Raw genomic sequence first — 20,671 nt, 5'->3', positions numbered from 1 at the left:
GACCTATAGAAAGCTGAAGACCTGTGGAAATCAGCTTCTCTTCAAGGAGAGGATTTCTCAATTTGTTATTTGCCTCTTTCAGGTGTAGAAAGAAAAAAAATAGCTGTTTCTAAGGGATGTTAAACTCCAGCTTATTTGAAGATTTGTGTGGTTTCAGTGCCTTGCTCACTACTTGGGACTTTCAAGAAAGAACCTGGTCCTTTTTTTCAAAGTTACTATTTTTTTTTCTGCTTTCAAGTGTTTAAGATCAGTTTTTGAAAAGGATTCTCTCGCAGGCATATAAAGTTAGTGAAATTTATATTATTCTAAAGGATTAAGACAAAGAGCACTGAAAAGTATGTTTTTAGTCATAGAAGGCTATAATTTACCTGGAATTGAGACGCTAATTTTTCTCCTTATCTTAGTTCATGGAGTGGTGGTGTTACAGGCTTTTATCTAATTGAGCTAAGTATAGGTGAAATTAAATGAAATGCCATATCAGTTCTGATCTCGCATATAAATGCTGCCTTCTTCTACCTAGAGTTGCAGAAATATTTTGCTACACTTTAAGAATCTAGTGTTGTATCAGAATTGGATTCCCTTTTTATTGGCTCTCACATAATTGTCTATAAAACTTTAATGCTAATGTAAGAAGACATTGTGGAACTACCATTCTGATCTTAAAAAATGTTGCAATATGAAAAAGTTTCAAAGAGTCCATGCATAACCTGCATAGTAAAACTGGCTGGCTGGCTGATCAAATGTCACAGTAATGAGATGATTCAACCCAAAACTTGACATTCTAACTTATGAAAAAATAGCTGAGTTTCTGCAAAACAGAAATGTGGTCTTTTTTTGTTAGAAATAACACATTCCTTTTGAAACTAAAACACATTTAAAACAAGTATGTTTAGAGGAGTGGGGGAGTGCCTACAACATTACCTTCCAATATGCTGTATAATGGCTCTCTACCTTAAAGGTGCAGAAATCTTTATAGTTTTCATCTGTGGAGTCAATATATTGAAGCATGTTTCATTTCAAAAGTCTTAATGATTCAATAAAAGATAACTCTACAGCAGGAGGTTAAAAGTATTCTGAACTGCCATTTTTAAGGAGCTTGGGATGATGCCCAGCCAATTCTGTAGTCATGTCAGTACTTGAATAGTTATTATGGCTTTAAATCTTACTGACTTCAGTCTTTTTCAAAAGGGCCATAAACACACCAAGTCTGAATATCAACTGAATGATCAAGTGTCAGCTTGATACTAATTAACACAATCAGCATTTTACATATTTGAATGAAGTGCTACAGGCTTTTTGATCACTGGATGAGGAGTGCGAGCTGATAAAATACCATTTGAGAAAATTATATTCCATTGGTTTTCTTTATTGCTGTTCCCAAAGGCAATCAGCACAACCAATAGACCCCTCAGTGTTTGTTTTCCAAGGTCATGCTTCATCTCTGACAATCATTGTCAAAAAGACTGAAATACTGGGACACACTCGTGCATGCTATCATATACCCAGTTTGGAACATTGCACTTGGAACCAATCCAAGTCCAACAGTTAAGCCATAGATAGCTATTTCCAAACTGACTATATCTGAGATATTGCCAAAAAAACCCAGAAGTGCTCCCGTGGCTTTCTTGCTTTGTTTTAGTCTTGCAAGTCTTGATGATTTTGCGGTAACTCAGAGAAATCAGGCCTCAGTGGAAACTTCATGGAAGAATTTATTTATGTACTAAGCACCCTAATAAAATTATAGAGCTCAAGTGGTATGCTTTGGTGTTATGAAATGAAAGGGCTTAGCCATTTCTAAGAAGGAAATGTGTTATTTTTCTGTTCATGCCTGTTGGTCTACCATCTCCAAGCTTTTGAACAAGCTTTGCCACCTGCCAAGGAGGATCTGGTGTTGAGGATTTCTTTTGCTCTCCCAGCAGGGAGTGTCAACAAGTTCAACTTATAAGTACCTGTACAGTCAGCCTTGTCAGCTATCAGCAAAACTGTAGCTTTTATAAGCAAACTGCTCCACCTCATTGCAGGGATGTGATTGGGTTAAACTGATCCTTTCACAGAGTGGAGATGCAGTATGTGATGCTGGCCCAGGTTACCACTCCTCTCTTCCTGCAGCGTTCCCTCTGTTTCATTTCAACAGCTCCTGTGACAGTGTGGTGAACCACACCGGAACCCTTTCTGGGCAAACTGCTGCTGCAGGCTGCTGGGCTGGGCTGGGGTTCTCTGCTCAGCAGCAACTCAGCACAGACCTGCTCCCCCCCAGGACTCCTGCTGCCCAGCTCAGCGAAATAACAACCAAGGCACTGTGCATGAAGGAAGTAGGAACTGAAAGGGGAGAGTGGAAGGAAACATATGAGCAACATATGCTTGAAAACTTTTGGGGAAGAAAAGCAGGGTAACAGGGTAGGAGTAAGAAGGGCAGAAAACATGAATGTACAAGTTGAAAAGCTTGTGTTTTAAAGCAGATTTATCCAGCCTGAGGCAGTAATGTCAGGAGCACCACAAATTAAGCCCTTTACTTATGCTAGAGTATTTCAGTCACTTTTTGATAAAAACAGTTAATGTTCTGTGATACAACAGAATGCTGTTAACTCCTCAGGAAGCTAAGGGTTTTTTCTGAAAACTTGTTCTAATGAGAAAATTATGGGCACTCTTCCTTGCTTCATTTTGTACTACTAAGCAGATGCCTTCTTCTGCTTCATCCCACTCTGATACTGCTACCACTCCATTTTTCTCTCTGCATCAGCCACACAAGTAACAGTCAAGAAAAAATCTACATGATAGCAGCAGGAAGCATCTGTGGCAGTTCGTCATGTTGTGGGTTTGCCAACTGTCGTGCTGGGAAGTTCTCTCTCCCCAAGCACCCAGTGCTGCAACAGAAAAAAAAAGGAAGCAAAAAAATGAAGAGTACAGATGGAAGGACTTCTTGTCCAGAACAAGTCCCTGCCCTACTCTGGTAAAGTAGTGATGAACGCAGATGTGATTGGTAATGTTGTCTCTCATATCTCCTCTGCAACTATCCTGAAATGAAGCAGCTGCCACTGCTGCCTGAGTCCTGTCCCACCGGATGGGTAGCTAACCTAAGAGAATCAGTCTCCTAGTTCTTCTGAACACACTAACAGAAGTCTGGTTCAGCCCTGGTAAAACAAACCAGCTCCTTAGACAGATGCCACAAAGCGGCAGCAGAGGAGAGAGCAGTGATATTTCTAAATCAGCACCCAAGTGGTCATTTCAAAGTGGTCACTTCTGGACCACTCATGAGATACAGAGTCAGGGATCCTTTTAGAGGATGCATGGAGGGTGTGGAGCTGGGAGACTTGCACTATGACATGGCAAAACAAATGCATAGAGCACAGCCCCTGCTAAGCACCTGGAGTCTCTGGTGGGTCAGACCTCACCCTTCAGAAAGCAATTAGCAGAAGAAATTAACATCAAGGATGTTGTAGCTGCGGTTGTTCAAGAACCATTAGGTTCCTTATTTTTCAGTAATTGTGGCATATTGTTTTTCCTCACCTGTTTTTGTAATTACAATGATTATAATTTGTCTTTGTACCTGGCAGTTGCAGACATTGGTTTCAAGCACTTATTTTAGCTTTACTGCTATTGGAAGACTGCTGTTGAAAACATGCACTCTAAAGAAACTAATTTTATGGAGGATTATAGAAAAATCAGAAACAGGATTAATGTCTAGATCACAATTCTTATTTCAGCACTCCAAGAAATTGCTAGTGTGCTTCCAGGGAATACTTACCCCTGAAAATTATATATAAATAAAATTCTGAGTTATAAGAGTTTTTTTTTTTAAAGGCCACTTGCTAAAATTACCTATAAACATGCTTAATATAGTTCCACTTGGACAATTACATTTTTTTCCTGAAAATTTAGGTGAGTTCTGATATCAAGAGCTCATTTTTCTAGTTAGATTTCTTATTCTAGATTCCTTGTTCATGTTTATTCTATTCCCTAGATCATTCTCCTTTAGGTGAAATGTTCCCTTCTAGTACATACCTAAAGAGATACTTTACCAAACCAGGCATCTCCATACAATTCCCCAGTTTTCATTGATTCACCTTTGCAGCTAACATCCATATTATAGCAGATGAATGATCCTGTTAGAAGATGTACTAAGTGAAGATGCCCTAAATCATTCTGTACAGCATCTTCTGAAGCATTAATAAATTTGTACTAACCTTTGCTATGTTGTATTAAATTCTTCTAAAATTGATCTAGCTCTCACAGACTCAGTAAGACACAGGAATAGCAATAGATTTTTAAGTAAACATTACTAAACAATTTGCTAAAGCAAATTTATTCCAATGCATTGAATTTTGCAACATGACAATTTCAGGTATTGTATGGCAAAGAGACACCAAACTACATATCTATTTAGGAAAAAACTGCTTGACTTATTTTTAGAAAAGCTGGATGAAAGTGCATTGAAATAAAAATCTATTTACCGACATACCCATGTTACTGGCAAAACAGCAACACAGGAAACCTTACTGGTATTGATCATCCATTAAAACATTTGGGGGGAAAAAAAGGAAGATGTTCTTTAAATTTGGAATTGCATATGGGTATTCAACCACATAGCAATGCTACTGATATAAAACACCATGATAAGATTATCCCAGAAAATTTCATAGTAAAACCTGTTCAATTATCCAAAACCAATTACTGTCTACAAATTTTCTGAGATTCAAATAATGCACATACATTATAGAGGGCAAGAGTTATAGTCTGGCATTTAAGGTAACACTAAGAGATTTAAATGCAGCTCAACACATGCTGCATATTAGTCTGTCAATGTTTTTATTGTGCTGTTTGGGTACAAAGGGAGGAACATTATGGGATTTAATCCCTATAGTCATTATGAAGATATGTATCTTATACGCAAAAGTATCTAAGGAAAAAACAAAAAATGACTTTTGGATAACACATATATAAATGTGTTTATACAAATTCTAATGTCTTTAGGTTCTTTGGCAGAGTAATTGTCACTCTCAACTTCTAATCCAGATGGTTATTTTTAAAGTGCTGGTCTTAAATTATGCAGTTTTCTTTCACACGTGTTTCCCTTCAGGCATCAGTAATAAGAGAGAAATTCTCTTATTCATCCTTCCATACAAATACAATCCCTACACTGAAAAAAGAAAAATCTCAAACATCTATCTGCATCAATAGACTACTCAGCATTTTCGTGGCTCTCCTCTGGACCTGCTACAACTGGTCCATGTCCTAGAGTTGGAGGCAGAACTCCAGGAGGGATCTCATGAGAGCAGAGCAGACGGGGAGAGTCACCCCTCTCAAACCAGTAGTCACGTTACCTTTGATGCAGCCCAGGATACATTTGGCTTTCTGGGCTGGAAGTGCACATTGCTGGGTGATGTCCAGCTTCTCATCCATTGGTATTCCACTGCTTTCAGTCCATTCATCCCTCAATGTATATTCATGATGTTTGTACATGCCAACTCCTCACGCCTGTCAAGGTCCTTTGGATGGCATCCCTTCCCCTGTGTCAATTGAACCACCCAGCTTGGTGTCACCCATGAACTTCCTGAAGGTGCACTCAATCCCACTACCTATGTCATTAATATATTAAATACTATAGGCCCCAAAACAGACCCCTGGGGAGATACCACTCAGCACTGGTAGCTCTGGCTGCAGTCATACAATTCCTTGCCATCTAATAGTCCATCCATCAAATCCACATCAATTTAGATGCAAAAGCATTGGAAGGGACAGTATTAAAGGCTTTACAGAAGTGACATCACTTTCCTTTGTCTCCTGATGCAGTGTCTCTGTCATAGGCAGCCATGAGATTAGCTGGGCATGACTTGCTCTTGGCAAAGCCATGTCGGCTGTCTCTAACCACCTGCATACAACCACCCCTCATAGGCTTTGACATGACTTCCAGCAGGACTTGCTCCATGATCTCATTGGGCACAAAGGTCAGGCTGACTGGTCAGCAGTTCCCAGGGTCTGGGTGTGATAATCCCTTCCCTCCAGTGCCTGAGATAGTTGCAGGTAGCCACTGTCACTCCAGTCACTGAATGGCAGTGACTTTTCAAACATGATGGAGACATGGCTCTGCCATTACAGCTGCCAATTCCCTCAGAACCCCAGGATGTTTCTTAGACTAAAAGTAACATCATAAGTATTCCAAATCATCCTTGTATTTCAAATCGTTATGTACCTACTTGATATTCTTTTCTTTTCCATTCTCTTACTGCCATTGGCAAAAAGACTTTAATGGGATTTTGATAAGAAAATTTCAACAGCAGCAAAAACCCAACACTACTCCACAAGTCATTTCACAGATTTAATATTTATTTTCATAACCATTTTGCTGGAGGAGAAAAAATGTAGGATCAGAGGATGGAAAGAAAGATCATAAGGTATAATGGTTCTACGGCAGCAAGATAGCCTGCAATTAAATCTTTGTGCCCTTGAACTACATTGTCTTCCTGCATGTAGGTGGATGAACACCCACGTGGTGGAATAACACCACGCTGGCAAAGCAGATCTCACACTCCCCTCTAGTGACAGAGCATGACCTCCTGAGGCCTCTCGGCAGCCTGGACTGCTCTGCTGCTAACACTGCTGCTCCCAACAGGAGCATACAGAACTACAGCTGGGGCTCTTAGTTTTGTTTTAAAGTAGGATTAACACTAAGTTAAAATACCTCATTTTACATTAAAGAAATTTTGGTGGGCTACTATATTGCTAGTATATTTGCCCCTTGTGCTCATGTGTTGTTTTACATCAATTATTATTATGAAACCATATGTAATTAGTGTAATTAATGTGTGCATTGCAGCATTCATGCACCGAGGTTATCGTGTCTGTCCACGTGTCCTTGAATTCTATACATCCTTTTACTAATTCTTTTCCTGCAGTGACCATGCAGTCAGCACAAGCTGGAATTACCATCTTAAAGTGTTCTTCTCTAGATACAGTTTTTGTTTGGACATATTCTACCTTAACACGGTGCCTGAGAAAAAAACAACTCCATAGCTGCTGAAACAGCAGCCTGCTGACACATGATGCTTGGAACACATTTTCTGAGGCACCATTTATCATTGTCATCACAGTGCACAACAACTTATTACAGTAAATTGCTCCTGCATATCACAACCTTAAAAAGACAATGCCAGCTCATAATTGTGTTATTAGGAGATTACAATAATCTTTAAATAATTTCAAAAATAAAATCTATACCTACTAATGAGGGAACATAATCATCATAAAAACTATTATCTGCCAGCTTTATAACTACAGTCACTCTAGCTAATTACATGTCTGCAGTAAAAGAATACTTTGCTTCCTACGTGCATTTGGAAATCCTCAAAGCACTCTCAGGTGAGGAGAAACAGCAAGAAATAGATTAACTTTGTGAGCCCCACAACTTGAGAAACACTCATCTATCCATTTGTAGAAAGAGAGATGCCACTCTCCTTCTCTCCAAAATCACAGCCCTTCCTTTGCTTTATGCCTATCACCTGGCAATTTATAGTCCAGGAGTTCTGTGGGCAGGTAGAGATTCCAGTTTATTGTAAGCATACCAAAATTAGTAAAATATACTGACCTGCTGGAAGCATAGCAGCTCTAAAAAAGGCAAAAGAAAAAGGATTCAGCAGGACTGGGAATTGTCATTCAGCTCAGTTTCCAAAAAAGTAACATGTTTCTGACCACTGGGTTTAAAGCAGCTTCCAGAAGAGATCCAAACCTGAAAACACAAAGTACAAGAAATACTGAAAGCACGCAGCACACAATTAAAGCAGCAGAGATGGTACTTTCTCCCATTCAGGAGATGAGAAGATGCAGAATAAATTAAGATCACACAAAGTTTAGTAGTAGCCCAGAGGGACAGAATCTAAATGTAGTCTCCCTGATGAGATACATCATTCACAGCTGAAAAAAACCTGGCAGAAAGAAGATACTTGGAAAAAGTTGAGAAAGGCTGGAAGACTTTAATAATGGTGAAGAGGTCAATTTCAGTTTAACTAGTTAACTTACTGTTCCTGCAGTGGGGTAGAGTGCAGAGCATTTAAGTCTTCTCATTACTAACTTTTTTAAATGCTACATTTTACTTTGTGATCTAAATAATAGGGACTGAAACAAATGGATGGGAGGGTGAGCTGTGTGGAAGGAAAAAAATCCAAAACCAAACAAAACTCCACCAATAAGCCAAACCAAAACCAAATAACGGCAAAAAAGCTGTAGCTTTTGCTAGGTCCAAGTTAAAGTTAATATGTCTTGTCCCACCACTTATATTTATGAAAAGTGTTCATATGGTGAAGTCAAAATGGCAAGTGATCAGCCTACATGACCTCACTGTAAGGACTGCTAGTAGATTTTAATGGAAACTTCTTTATATACTCGTGATAGTGATAGTCCTACTTTTTCACCGCTTCCAAAGTTATTATTTTAAATGTGCATTTCATGGTTAAACACAATTTATTTGGAACTGTCCTATAAGTCACAATTCTTATACATTGGCCTAATTACTGACCTGATTCTGTAAATCTAAAAGTTTAATGTCAGAACACCCAGTAACAGACTGGATTTAAAACAGAAGGGAAGGGTAATTGCAGGATGAGTTACTCCTTCAGGAACACTGGCCACTGGCGGATCGAGTGACAGCTTTGGCATCGCAGCCATTCCTTTGCTAATTGCTGCCAACCATGTCTTTACTAGCAGAGCTAGGGAGCCGTACTTTTCCGGCGGGGTTGGTTCCCTCACCTAGGTAATGAACATTCACAGCACTACTATCACCAACGGTGCAGCACTGCGCTTTTGTTAATTTTTGTTTGAGGTCGGTGTAGTTTGTTAGAGCACTAAAGGTCTGTTAAAGACCACTCTGTACGACACAGACGCGAGTGCCAGTTTGGAAATCTAGAAAGTCCGACCGAAATAAGAAACAACTAAAGAAGAAGAAGACAAGAGGCCAAACTACCTAAAGCAGCTTAAAACAAAATCCGTCCGAGGTTTTAAACACAGCTGCATGAATCTGTAAGTCACAAAATCGAGGTAACATGGGCCAGACCTTCCGCTAGCCGAGCGTTCCAACTATGTCTGCGGCTCCGCCGCACCGTGCCCCACACTGAGAGCTGTGAGAGCCCCCGCAACCCCTAGGCCGCCGTGTCCCGGCCCGGCCCGGCCCGGAGGGTTTAACCCTGCCCGCTCCCTCCGCGCGGAGCCGGGGCCGCCGGGGCCGCTGCGGCTTTAAGGGCGCCCCGCGCCCGCGGTGCGGCCCCGCCCCGCGCAGCGCGGGCGCGCATGGGCGGATGGGGCTCCGCGCTCTTGGCGCGGCGCATGAATCCGGGGCTCGGCAGGCCGCGCCCGGAGCGCGGGGCTCTCACGGACCGCTCCCCCCGCTCCGCCCATGGCCTCCCCGCTGGTAAGGGCTCGGCCTCGGCATCCCGGACGGCGGGCAGGCGAGCCGCGGGCGGCGGGTGTCACCCGGCGCCGAGACCTGCCCGGCCGCGGCTGCCGCCCCCGCCGGTGGAAACGCTCCGGACGCCGGGACTGCGGCTCCCGCCGCGCGCGGGGCGTTAGCGGCCCCTGAGGGGCGGGGGAGGGCGAGCGCGGCCGCCCCCGCCCGCAGGCTGACGCTGCGCACCCTCTCCCCAGGAGGACCCCGTCCTGATCCGGCGTTTCCGCGGCCACACGGCGGCGGTGACGGGCGTCGCCTTCGACGCGAACGCGGCGGAGCTGGGTGAGTGCTGGGCCGGGCGCCGTTTGCTTTCCGGGCGGGGCAGCCCGCTCCCTCCTCCCTCTTTCCCTCCCCGGAGCCGCCGGGCCGTTCCGGGCGCAGGTCCGGGCGCGGAGGCGGGGCGGGCTCCCGCGCCTTCGGGCGGGCTGAGCAGTCTCTTCCCCTTCCTTAAGCGACAACTTTTTGAGCAAACCACAAGGCTGGAGGAGGGATTTGTCCCGCCGAGAGAGAGGAGGAGGAGGAGGAAGTAAGTGAGGGGAGCGCCGAGGCCGGAGGGGCAGGGGCTGCTCCGTGCCTCCGCTGCCGCCCCTCTCCCCCGCGGTCCCCCTGGAATCTGCCGGGCCCACCACGGACGGCTGGCTGCAAACTCTGCCGGCGTCCCGAGCCCGAGGCTGGGAGTGCCTGCAGCCCCATCCTCCCTGGGGGCGTGGGGAGAGCCGGCAGGAGTTCACGGACCTTTCTCAGCCAAGGAGCTGCTTTCAACTATTTAAGATGAGGATTCGTCTGGCGAGAAGATGGACGTGGATCCGCAAAAGCTGCGTGTTCCTCGGCTTCTTAATGATCGCTTACTTTGTAGTCGAGCTGTCCGTTTCTTCCTTCGGTGCCTCCCTCGCCGGCAAGAGCATCACTAAAGGGAAATGGGAGAGGCGCTTTTCTGACGGAGCAGAAAAAGCTGTCGATTTGGCTCGTCCAGTTTATGACAAACCCCCACCCGATGCTTATGCTCCAGGAGAATGGGGTAAACCCTTTCGCCCCCAGCTGAGTCCTGAGGAGCAGAAGCAGGAAGAAGAGCTGATTGAGAAGTATGCAATAAATATTTATTTAAGTGATAAAATTTCTCTCCACCGGCACATTGAAGATAATCGGCTGAGTGGTTGTAAAACTAAATCTTACAACTACAGAAGACTGCCCACAACATCTGTTATAATTGCTTTCTACAATGAAGCCTGGTCAACACTGCTGCGGACAATACATAGTGTTCTTGAAACATCACCTTCAGTGCTTCTGAAAGAAATTATACTGGTGGATGACCTGAGTGATAAAATGTATTTGAAGGCTGAACTCGAAAAATACATAAGCAGTCTGAAAAGAGTTCGCTTGATAAGAACCAACAAACGAGAAGGATTGGTTCGTGCACGCTTGATTGGCGCTACCTTTGCTACAGGTGATGTTCTCACATTCCTGGATTGTCACTGTGAATGTGTTTCCGGCTGGCTGGAACCACTGCTCGAGAGGATTGCTGAGAATGAGACTGTTATTGTTTGTCCTGTCATTGACACCATTGACTGGAAAACATTTGAGTACTACATGCAAACGGCAGAGCCCATGATTGGGGGCTTTGACTGGCGGCTGACATTCCAGTGGCACTCAGTGCCTAAACACGAACGTCTCAGGCGCAAGTCGGAAACCGACCCCATCAGATCTCCAACTATGGCTGGTGGCTTGTTTGCTGTCAGCAAGAAGTATTTTGAGTACCTGGGAACCTATGATACAGGAATGGATGTTTGGGGAGGGGAGAACTTAGAATTATCATTTAGGGTTTGGCAGTGTGGAGGCATGTTGGAAATTCATCCGTGCTCCCACGTGGGCCATGTGTTTCCAAAGCGTGCACCCTATGCTAGACCAAATTTCCTTCAGAACACGGCACGTGCTGCTGAGGTGTGGATGGATGAGTTCAAAGATCACTTTTACAACAGAAATCCTTCAGCAAGGAAAGAAAACTATGGAGACATTTCTGAAAGAAAGATTCTTAGGGAGCGTTTGAAATGCAAGAGTTTTCACTGGTATTTAAAAAACATATTTGCTGAGTTGCATGTACCAGAAGATCGTCCTGGCTGGCACGGCGCTATCCGCAGCACAGGAATACCTTCAGAGTGCCTTGACTATGTCTTACAGGAGCATAATCCTACTGGCTCTCACCTGTCTCTCTTTGGCTGTCATGGTCAGGGAGGCAACCAATTTTTTGAATATACATCAAATCAGGAGATTAGATTTAACTCTGTAACTGAGCTATGTGCTGAAGTCCCTGAGCGTGAAGACTTCATAGGTATGAGGAGCTGCCCAAAAGATGGATCTCCTGTCCCAGAAATTATTATCTGGCACTTCAAAGAAGATGGGACTATTTATCATCCTCATTCGGGGAAGTGCCTTACTGCTTATCGCACAACTGAGGGGCACGCTGATGTGCAAATGAGAACTTGTAGTGCTGGAGATAAAAATCAGATTTGGAAATTTGAGAAATAATCACTACTGGTAGTATGAATTGGATAGACTGTGATCTTCAAGCTTTGAACAGAACGTGTGAACAGAGAGCAATGTTTGATTGAATACCTTGAAATGTTTTCACATCTGTCTGTAGTGGTGTAGAAACTGTCTACTATGATGAACTGTATGGAAAGCAAAAGTACATAGTGCGGTCCGGTTTCTAAAACATGGATTAGAACATCTAATGCCTTTATTTTTGTAAAATTTTGGTCCATTATTACTTTTCTCAGTCTTGATTATAAAACAGAGGCTTCTGAGGGGACTGAAGCGGGATTTTTTAAATCTTAAAATTATGCAATAATTCTGTGAGATAATGTTCTGTGTAAACAAAAAAATTTTACTTACAGAAGTAAAAGTTAAGGTTCTTGCAGTGGTACTCGCTGACTGTGTTACAGATACATTATAAAATATGTATCTAACACCCTAAGTAATGCTACAGTAGCATGTGATTGAACGGACATTGATGTGGAAAGTTGAATGCAAGCCTTGTAATGGTCTGCATTTTTCTGGGAATGCACATGCTGTTAAGGGTACTATATTATACAGAAGAATAGGAAGTTTATTTACTAGAAGGGCTTTGGCACTGCTTTGCAGTCTTGTACCTGTTGTAAAAGTCTTACCCCATGGGGCTTAGTCAGGAGCTCTCATGCATTTAGAGGAGAGCGTGGTAGCAGTGGAACCAAGGACATGCTGATACCAGAAATGGAAGAAATAGGGATGGCTACAAGTTAGAATTTTGTTTAAAGGCAGTGGAGAAGGAAAGGAATCACAAAATTGCCTTAGCTTCTGCTGTTTCTCAGCTATATATTTAATGTATACATTGCTTCTGTGTAAGCTTTTCAATGTTCAGCTCCACATCTTAGGGACACAAAAGTGATGTAATCTAGACCGTGTTTGGGTTTTTTTTTTTTGTTGGTTTCTTTTTCATTTCGTCTGTCAGCAGGCTAGAGAAAGGTAACAGAGGAACATTTGGGCTGTTTTATTTTGCTTTTTGTGTTTTGGCAACAGCTGGGTCAGCCCTAGGAAGAGTTTTGAAATAATCCAGCATAAGTTGCCTGTTTCTAGTCAAAACAGTACCACTGGGGACCTTGGGTAAGACTGGGAAGCTGAAGCTTCTGACATGAGGGGAGTTGAGAAGACAAAGGAGAACACTAAGATTTGTTGGTGATACAAATAATTACTTGTTTAGAATGTTTTGTTTTTTTCTGTTATGCTGAGTTTTTGAAGAATACTGATTCCAGAATAGTGTCTCTTAGTGTCCCTAATCTTTTTTGATAGTGATTATAGATGGTAGTCATGATAGATATATTGTGTACTTGAAAAAAATCTTGCGTTAGTATCTGTATTTTAGTTTCTTAAAATTTAAGTTGAACACTTTTCTTAGTGTGTTGGGCATTCCAGCTGTTTTTATTGCTCTCACTGAAGTGATAAATGTTCTTCAGTAGCCACAGTGTAGTAAGTCTTTACATGGGGCTGGTAGGTAGAAACTTAAGCTAGTGAGCATTAGTTATCTGGATACTTGAGGAATGTAGTGGATGTGCACTTACTACAGGTGTTAGCAGGTAGAAGGCTTGAAAAGGGACAAGTGAGACCTGATATAGTTGAGGTTTTGCCAAAAATAAAGTAAGAGTAAGTTATAACATATTCTTAAGTTGTAGTGACTTGAAAGCTTTGAGAGGTTTGGGTGGAAGCAGGTTAACGTAGAAGATGAGCAGAAGAAAATTTGGAACTTGGAATGCAGCATTGAGTCATGCTAAAAATGCTTGCCACTGTGTGGCGTGGATTCTTTTAAGACTTTAATTTATTTTTAGGCAGTTAATTGCAATTTGATTTTTTTTCCCATTTTTTATCTTCCTTTTTCCCCTAAATTGAGTTTTTGTTGTTGATGATTTTTTTGTTTGCTTGTTAAAAAAAATGAAAGGGAACTTTTTACTACATAAGGGAAGCATTCCTGAAAACTTGCATTCCACTTTGCAGCAGGAATTCTTTTGTGTACCTGCAAGTTATGAACCATTTATCAAATTTTAAAAGGCAGCCAGTCATTACATACTGGGGCAATAAATTATATAAAGTATGTGCTTTTGTGAAAACTGTAGGCTGCTTTTCTGTAGGCTGTTACATTCAATAGAAGTGACAGGGAAAACGCCTAGGTTCTCTTATGTGCAGATCATAAATAGTGTGTGCAATGCATGTTTCTTCAGATGAAAGTAATTAAATGATATGAATACAGACTATGCAAATTTTATACAGTTAATTTTTTAGCACTTGGCAGGAACTATTTTTTGTGTAAAGAAGTACCTTCAAGTTAAACCTGACATTCAAAGTGTTCCTTATCTATTTAAGCAATAATTATAAGTGAATCTGCCTCTGAGTTTGAAAAGTTATTCTCCCTATGTATCTGAACCCTTCCTCCTCCCCATGACCTCCCTTTCTATTTTTGGAGTTATTTAGAAACAAACTGGGGAGAACAAAAAACCTCCAAAATAAATTACCTGTCCCTAAAAAAAGAAGAAAAAAGTTTCCCCATGGGAATAAAAAACGTGAATAAAAAGAGGATGGACTAGAACGAGAGAGAAAGAAAGAAGGAAGAAACAAACAACACCTTACCATTTCAATACTCCTATCGAATTATTTTTCAGTATGTAGAGATTTCTGGAAAATCTGAAAATCTGAATACTTTTCTGTTCTGTTAGACTTTGAAAATTTGGTGAATGCTTGTACATATTTTAAACTACTGATTCTAAGTGACTTAAAAAAAATTGAATGTAAACTTTACACTGAATAAATGTGGAGGGCTTTGGGATTTCTTTTGAAAAAATAAAATCCAGAAAATTAAATGTTGGCTAGTGTGCTGATTCCTCTCAGTTCTTTTCCTCTTTTGTACATGCATACAGAATACAACAAAAACTACCAATAACTTGAATTTATAGGAGTTATTAAAAGTTCTTCATATTTTATCCAATGTGCTTAGAATTCCAGATTGGGTTTTTTGACAGAGGTTAAATTAATAATATTTTTTCTCCAAGTAGGAAATCTTGCAATTCATTGCAAAATGTGTTTGCATTGTGAGGTTGTACTGTATCATTGAGAGCTGCAGGGTTCCTGCAAAGTGTGGGGGTTTGTTGCCAGTGCTAGGGTTTGAATATTCACACACCCATCATTTGCACTATATTCCATCTGCCCTGTAATTCTTGCACTGAGTGATTAATTATATTGGAGATGCTTCCGTATTTTGAGAGATGTACATCGAGCTGTTAAAGCCTGTCTGAGTTTGTCTCTTTTGATCTTTGCACAACTTTCTTAGTCACCACTTTGTTATTGTGGAAAGTGAGAGTGAAATGGTAATTCTGTATTACAGCAACTTGTGTTAATATATTTGTGTGTGTATATATAAAAATGTATGCCATCAATAGTCACAGTTCATAAATTGAACTTTGTTTCATTGCAAATGCCATAAAATCTTTTTTATGGCATATGTAAACTTAGGTATCTGCTTACACACCTCTTTGCTGTAGATCTCTCAACTTGGCCTTTGGATAAGGCCAAGTCTTTATTTTTGGTGTTCAGTTCTGTAATGACTCATCAGCAGAAAAGCAAATTATCCAGTGATGTGTCTGCTATATGTAGGTGTGTACAGAAGCATTGATGTTTAAAGAGGAAAAGGCACTCAGGTTATAAACTGGAGTAAGTTGTATATTGGAGCCAGTTCATTGTGGATTTTCAGTTTTCTAAATTTTAGTTATATTTTGCAGTTGATCATAGCAAGGACAAATTGTCTTTCACCTCTAAACATGGTTCTGGTTATGTCATGTATTCTCTGAGGAGCACCAGGCCTATTTGTGCTGTGGCGCATCCTGAAAGATTTATTCTGGACTTTCTGTGCTTTTTTTTTTTTGTTTCTGATCCAATATTTAAGCATTGCATAGGTGGCAGGGAGTCCAGAGGAAAAATAAGGATAATGGTCACCGATATCCCGCAGGAAGGAGAACTTCAGATCACTGCTTGTGCCTCATTTACCTTGGGACAGCCCATCTATGAGACAGCAAGCTACAAGAAACCAAGCTCTGTCATCATGGTGCTGTCATCTTTCTAAGAATATTTCCCTCAGTTTTTAGAACTGAAAGCTGATACTGCACAGCATTCATGCAGTTCATAAGATTCCACAGGTATTTGGTAGTTCATCAATGATTTGTTTTAGAAGCCATCAGTCTTGTCTGTTTCACATTTCCAGCCCTATGCCTTCAAATTCTGTTTTAGCTTATGTTTCACTTTTTCCTTTTAATTTTACTCCATTGTAGATCACTTTTCAGAATCAAAGGGAAAACGGAATTCTTTCAAGTACAATTAGGAAAACCCTGCTGTAAAACAGGGTTTTGAAAAGTTGGAGTGAGGGGAAAATAACTTGTATTTCTTTGTCAAATATAGGCCTGTTGATATGGGCATAGGGATAGTCTGGTCACACATCTTTTAGCAGAAGCAAGTCTTTTAGGAATAAAAACAGCATCTTTGTAGCAAATTTATAAAGGGAATTTGTTAGTTAATATTTAATAGTCTACTATGCTAATATTTTGTTTGAGGCTTGCCTTGACATGTATTAATAAGGAAGCTCAATTTCTTTGTGCTGTGTTGGTGCTTGAAAGAAACTGGGAAGAGAAAAGCCATCTTCGTATACTGTTCCAGCTTCAGGAGGCCCCTGTTCTTCCTCTCCCTTCTTTTCTCTACTGGGGAATTGACAACTGAGGGATGGGAGTGTGTTTTTATTTATGTCTATATACTGACATTTAGCAGAGATGAAGATGGTGGGGATGTAAGAAAATCACATGTACCAGTTTAATTCAACTGCTTATTATCTTTGTTTCTTATAGTTTCCTGAAAATGATCAACCTCTCGTGAAAGTTAGGTTTGCCTTTTTGATTGTAGATAGTATAGTTCAACTGACAACTTTATGTTCTCTTTTGAGCTAGACAAATGTTAGTATTATAAAATTGGTACTTAAATAGGATTATAGAATTATCATACGTCAATATCGTCACTCAAATGTTAGAAGTCATGTCTTCAGTTTAAGTTGGCATTTTTTTTTGGAGTTGAACACTTGATGCTTGAAACAAATTCTATCTCAGAGATGAAAATGAGATTACTGAATAATTTGCCTATTGTTCTTAGGATTTGGTAAAACCAAATCTGGGTTCATACTCTTGTGCATGATGTTTGGCCTTGAATGTTTGCTCTGTGTCATCAAAGTACTTGTAAACCAGTTGGCTTAGTATGTGAGAGAGCTACCTGTTAAGAATTATCCTTTACTTCTCCCAGTCTTGTGCCATCCTTCTGAAAGCTTGGTGTTGCCATTACTTGCTACCAGGCTTCTGCTTAGGCTAAGTATCCCTTAAAGCCTAATAACTCCTCCCTCCTGCAATACCCATTAAGTTCTCTGGTGAATCCAAATCCATAGTGCCTTTCACTTCTTGCAGTTACCTGCTCTGTGGACAGCCTGCTCATACTGTGGAAGCTGAGGACACCATGCAGCGCCTACAGATTTTCAGGGCATGCGGAAGCGGTGACAAGTGTAGAGTTCTCTCCAGATGGGCGGGTGCTGGCTTCAGCTTCTCAGGATCACACGGTCAGGCTATGGATTCCTTGCATGTGAGTATAACTGAGCAGTGCTGGATATGTGTTTCATTATTGTGCAGTGTGAATATGCGAGGCTTTACTCAAAAAAGTTTCCTTTTCCTTCCCACATGCCTGGGCTTTGACAGAAACAGAGACTGGGGACCACAAGCAACACAGTTCTTTACTGTATTACTTTTTTCTTTTCTGTAGTTTCAAAAGAAAAATATAACAACTGAGAGGTCACAATTTCATGTGTGTAGAACTATGCTTTGTAATATTTCTCTGGCTTAAAGATGATATTTTAACAAGGATTGCATGGCTGCACTTCATTTTGGGGAGACAAGTGTTGAAGAGAACAATAGTTTTTTTGGGAAAAAGAATTATTGACTTGCTTTATCAGACTGTTCTTGAGTAGTAGTAATTATGAGTAATTCAGTATGATCTTAGACTGGTGTTACTTGAACTTTCAAGCGTTTTATAGATTACTGTATAAAAAATTCTCTTTCCAATACTAATGCTAATGAGACTAAAGGCCAATGATGCTACTTAATTTCACTGTTCTGTAAAATTGGTCATGTTAAATGCAACTTAAGGAATGTTATTCTAATAATATTTAAATAAGTAAAATATAATGGTGCCATTAAGATTTGGCCTCTGTATACTGCTTTTTCATTTGAGTAAGATTATAAAAATGCCAACATTGAATTTTATGGGGATTTAAGCTCTTTAATATAACTGTGATTTTTGACTTGGTATTTGGGGTTTTGTTTCCTTTTCTTTGCTCCCCCCTTAGTTATGGAGAATCATCAGTACTGAAAGGTCATACAGCCCCTGTTCGGAGTGTGAGCTTCTCCCATGATGGCTACTCTGTAGTTTCAGCATCCAATGATAAATTAATAAAAATATGGAGTGTTTGCTCTCAGCGCCTTTTGTTTACCCTATTCCAACACACTGGTTGGGTTTGCTGTGCCAAGTAAGTGTTGTTTTTATTCTCTTGGTAAAGTAGAATTCCTAACAAAGGGGATTTTGTATCCCAGGGTAGAAATAAGAGAAGAAACATCTGTGAATGACAATCAATGATCTCTCACCAGTAATTAAATTTTAATAAATGAATCTTATGTACACAAGTTTTGTGTAGACCTAGCTGAAGTATGAAAGCTTGCTCTATGTTAATATGTGAACATACTAAATCAGTTACTGTCTTCATTCTACTACATTAAAGGACAAATGGGGTCTTCTGTATTTATTTTTAGTCAGTGTGCTGTCTTTCTCCAGTTTTGTTTGGTTTTTTGTTGTATTATTTCCCAGCACTCATGTCTAGATTTATCTATGCGTTGTAGGGGTTTTCTCAAGTATTCTTGGAATCATAGTGGCATTAAAGAATGGTCATGAACCAGATGAGTTAAGCTTACATAATTGGAAAAGGTAAAAGAAATGGCCTTTGGACTGCAAGTTAGGATTCATACTCTTTAAAGACAGGACAGCTTCTCAAAAGCAAGAAAATATTGTTTGCTATCTTTCTAAAAAATTTTTCCTTTCCTCCATATTAATGGAAAATCTGCAGCTAAGAGGACTGATATAAGAAAAAGGAAAGTTGTAGGAAATCACATTTGAAAGTTCTTGAACAGTTTTTCAGTGTCATTGTGCAGTTGCTCAGTAAGTGAAATAATAATGCTTGAGGAAGTTCTAGACAAGTCAGTTTTCCTCTTTAAAACCCTGGTCTGCTAGTCTAGGAATAATTGTGAATTCTTTGCCCGCTATTTGTAAGTTTAGAAAGAACTCGGAGAGCATAAATATAGGTTAACATTGAGCACAAGATTCTACTGTGTCCTCTGTGTCTTTTTGCCTATAGTTTTCTTTACTAATCTCTTAGTCATCTGTAGTGACATCCTTAGGTTGCTGATACCTTCCCCTCAACCCCCTCTCTTCCTCTTGCTTATGGCTCTGTTTGTAATTGTAGTTCCTTATGAAATGGACCAGAGTGGAATAAGGAAGAAGCTTTTCAGTTTTATTAGTCCATGAGAAATACCAGAAGTTAAGTGTCCTTTAAAGGCTATGCATCCTTATTTCAAACAGGCTTCTTTGGTTCTGGTGTTTTGTTACTTATGTCTCTAATGCTAATATAGGCAGAATCAGTTTTTAAGTAATGTGTAGACTTGTGTGTTCCAGATTTTCACCTGATGGAAGAATAATAGCATCTTGTGGTGAGGACAAATCTATTAAACTCTGGGATACAAGAAATAAAATTTGCATTAATACCTTCTCAGATTATGAAGGGTAAGTTTTACTAGAAAAAAAGGAGAAATGTAATAGTTTAATTTTACTGGCATTAATTGCATGTTCTGTGCTATTAACATCTATATATGTTAAATCTGAAAACAGATCAGACTTCTACAACCTATGTCAACTAAAATAATTCATATAATGTTTTTCTAAAGAGGTTAACTGGCTGCACTTATACAGCTGCTTTCCAGCAATCAAGAGATAATCTAAACAGAAGTAAGATTATTCTTGGATTTTGGAATGTTTCCATGTTTTCCCTCAATTTTGGTGATGCTATTTGATATTGGATGCTTCAACAAGAAGAAAGCTTGAAGACTTTTCCACCTGTTGATGAAAACAGTATTTTGTTACTTTCAGTAACACTTGCAGTGATCTGCCTAATTTAAGTTTAAAAAATACTTGCTTTTACTTATATGCAGTTGTCTTAAACATCTTGGATCCAGAGTTTTAGTTAACAACTCAGTGGAATATTTAGCTTCTATATATGCTTTGCTGATTTCATGGCTGCCTTCATCCTTTTTCAAGTCCAAAGTGTTGTCAGTTCTTAGACAAAATTCTTTTATTTGTTATGAACTCTTTGCAGCACTATCTTCCAGGAACTTTGTACTCTAGCACAAACTCTGAAAGCTTGACTTGGATCAATTATACCGTGTTTTCAACAAAAGTGAGATGATTTGTCATGTACATCTTGTTTTCTTATGCTTATTTCAGTTCCTTGAAATGCCTTATTTGAGTTTCCATACATGTAGATTCCATACAAGTTTGTGGCAGCTTAGTGTTAATATCGTGGGCTTTATATGCATA

The 20,671-nt window shown here is 40.3% G+C and overlaps 2 protein-coding genes across 2 annotated transcripts in view; both read left to right on the top strand.

Moving 5' to 3' along the window:
* Positions 1–9,346: 9,346 nt before the first annotated feature.
* The window catches only part of POC1B (POC1 centriolar protein B), a 45,542-nt gene continuing 34,217 nt past the window's right edge, over positions 9,347–20,671 (top strand). The window contains exons 1-5 of the mRNA XM_054274207.1: positions 9,347–9,397; positions 9,631–9,715; positions 17,446–17,617; positions 18,378–18,557; positions 19,754–19,861. Coding sequence (XP_054130182.1) covers positions 9,383–9,397; positions 9,631–9,715; positions 17,446–17,617; positions 18,378–18,557; positions 19,754–19,861 — 560 coding nt within the window. The 5' untranslated portion in view covers positions 9,347–9,382. The remainder of the gene's footprint in view (positions 9,398–9,630; positions 9,716–17,445; positions 17,618–18,377; positions 18,558–19,753; positions 19,862–20,671) is intronic.
* On the top strand, positions 10,011–12,219 carry GALNT4 (polypeptide N-acetylgalactosaminyltransferase 4). Its single transcript, XM_054274193.1, has one exon. The coding sequence runs from the start codon at positions 10,205–10,207 to the stop codon at positions 11,954–11,956; it is 1,752 nt and encodes a 583-aa protein (XP_054130168.1). The 5' UTR covers positions 10,011–10,204; the 3' UTR covers positions 11,957–12,219.

Source organism: Melozone crissalis, unplaced genomic scaffold (assembly GCF_028551555.1).
Source record: "Melozone crissalis strain CALT ecotype California unplaced genomic scaffold, PUWL_Pcris_2 ptg000004l_1, whole genome shotgun sequence".
Lineage (NCBI taxonomy): Eukaryota > Metazoa > Chordata > Aves > Passeriformes > Passerellidae > Melozone > Melozone crissalis.
This window is presented reverse-complemented; position numbering and strand designations above follow the sequence as displayed.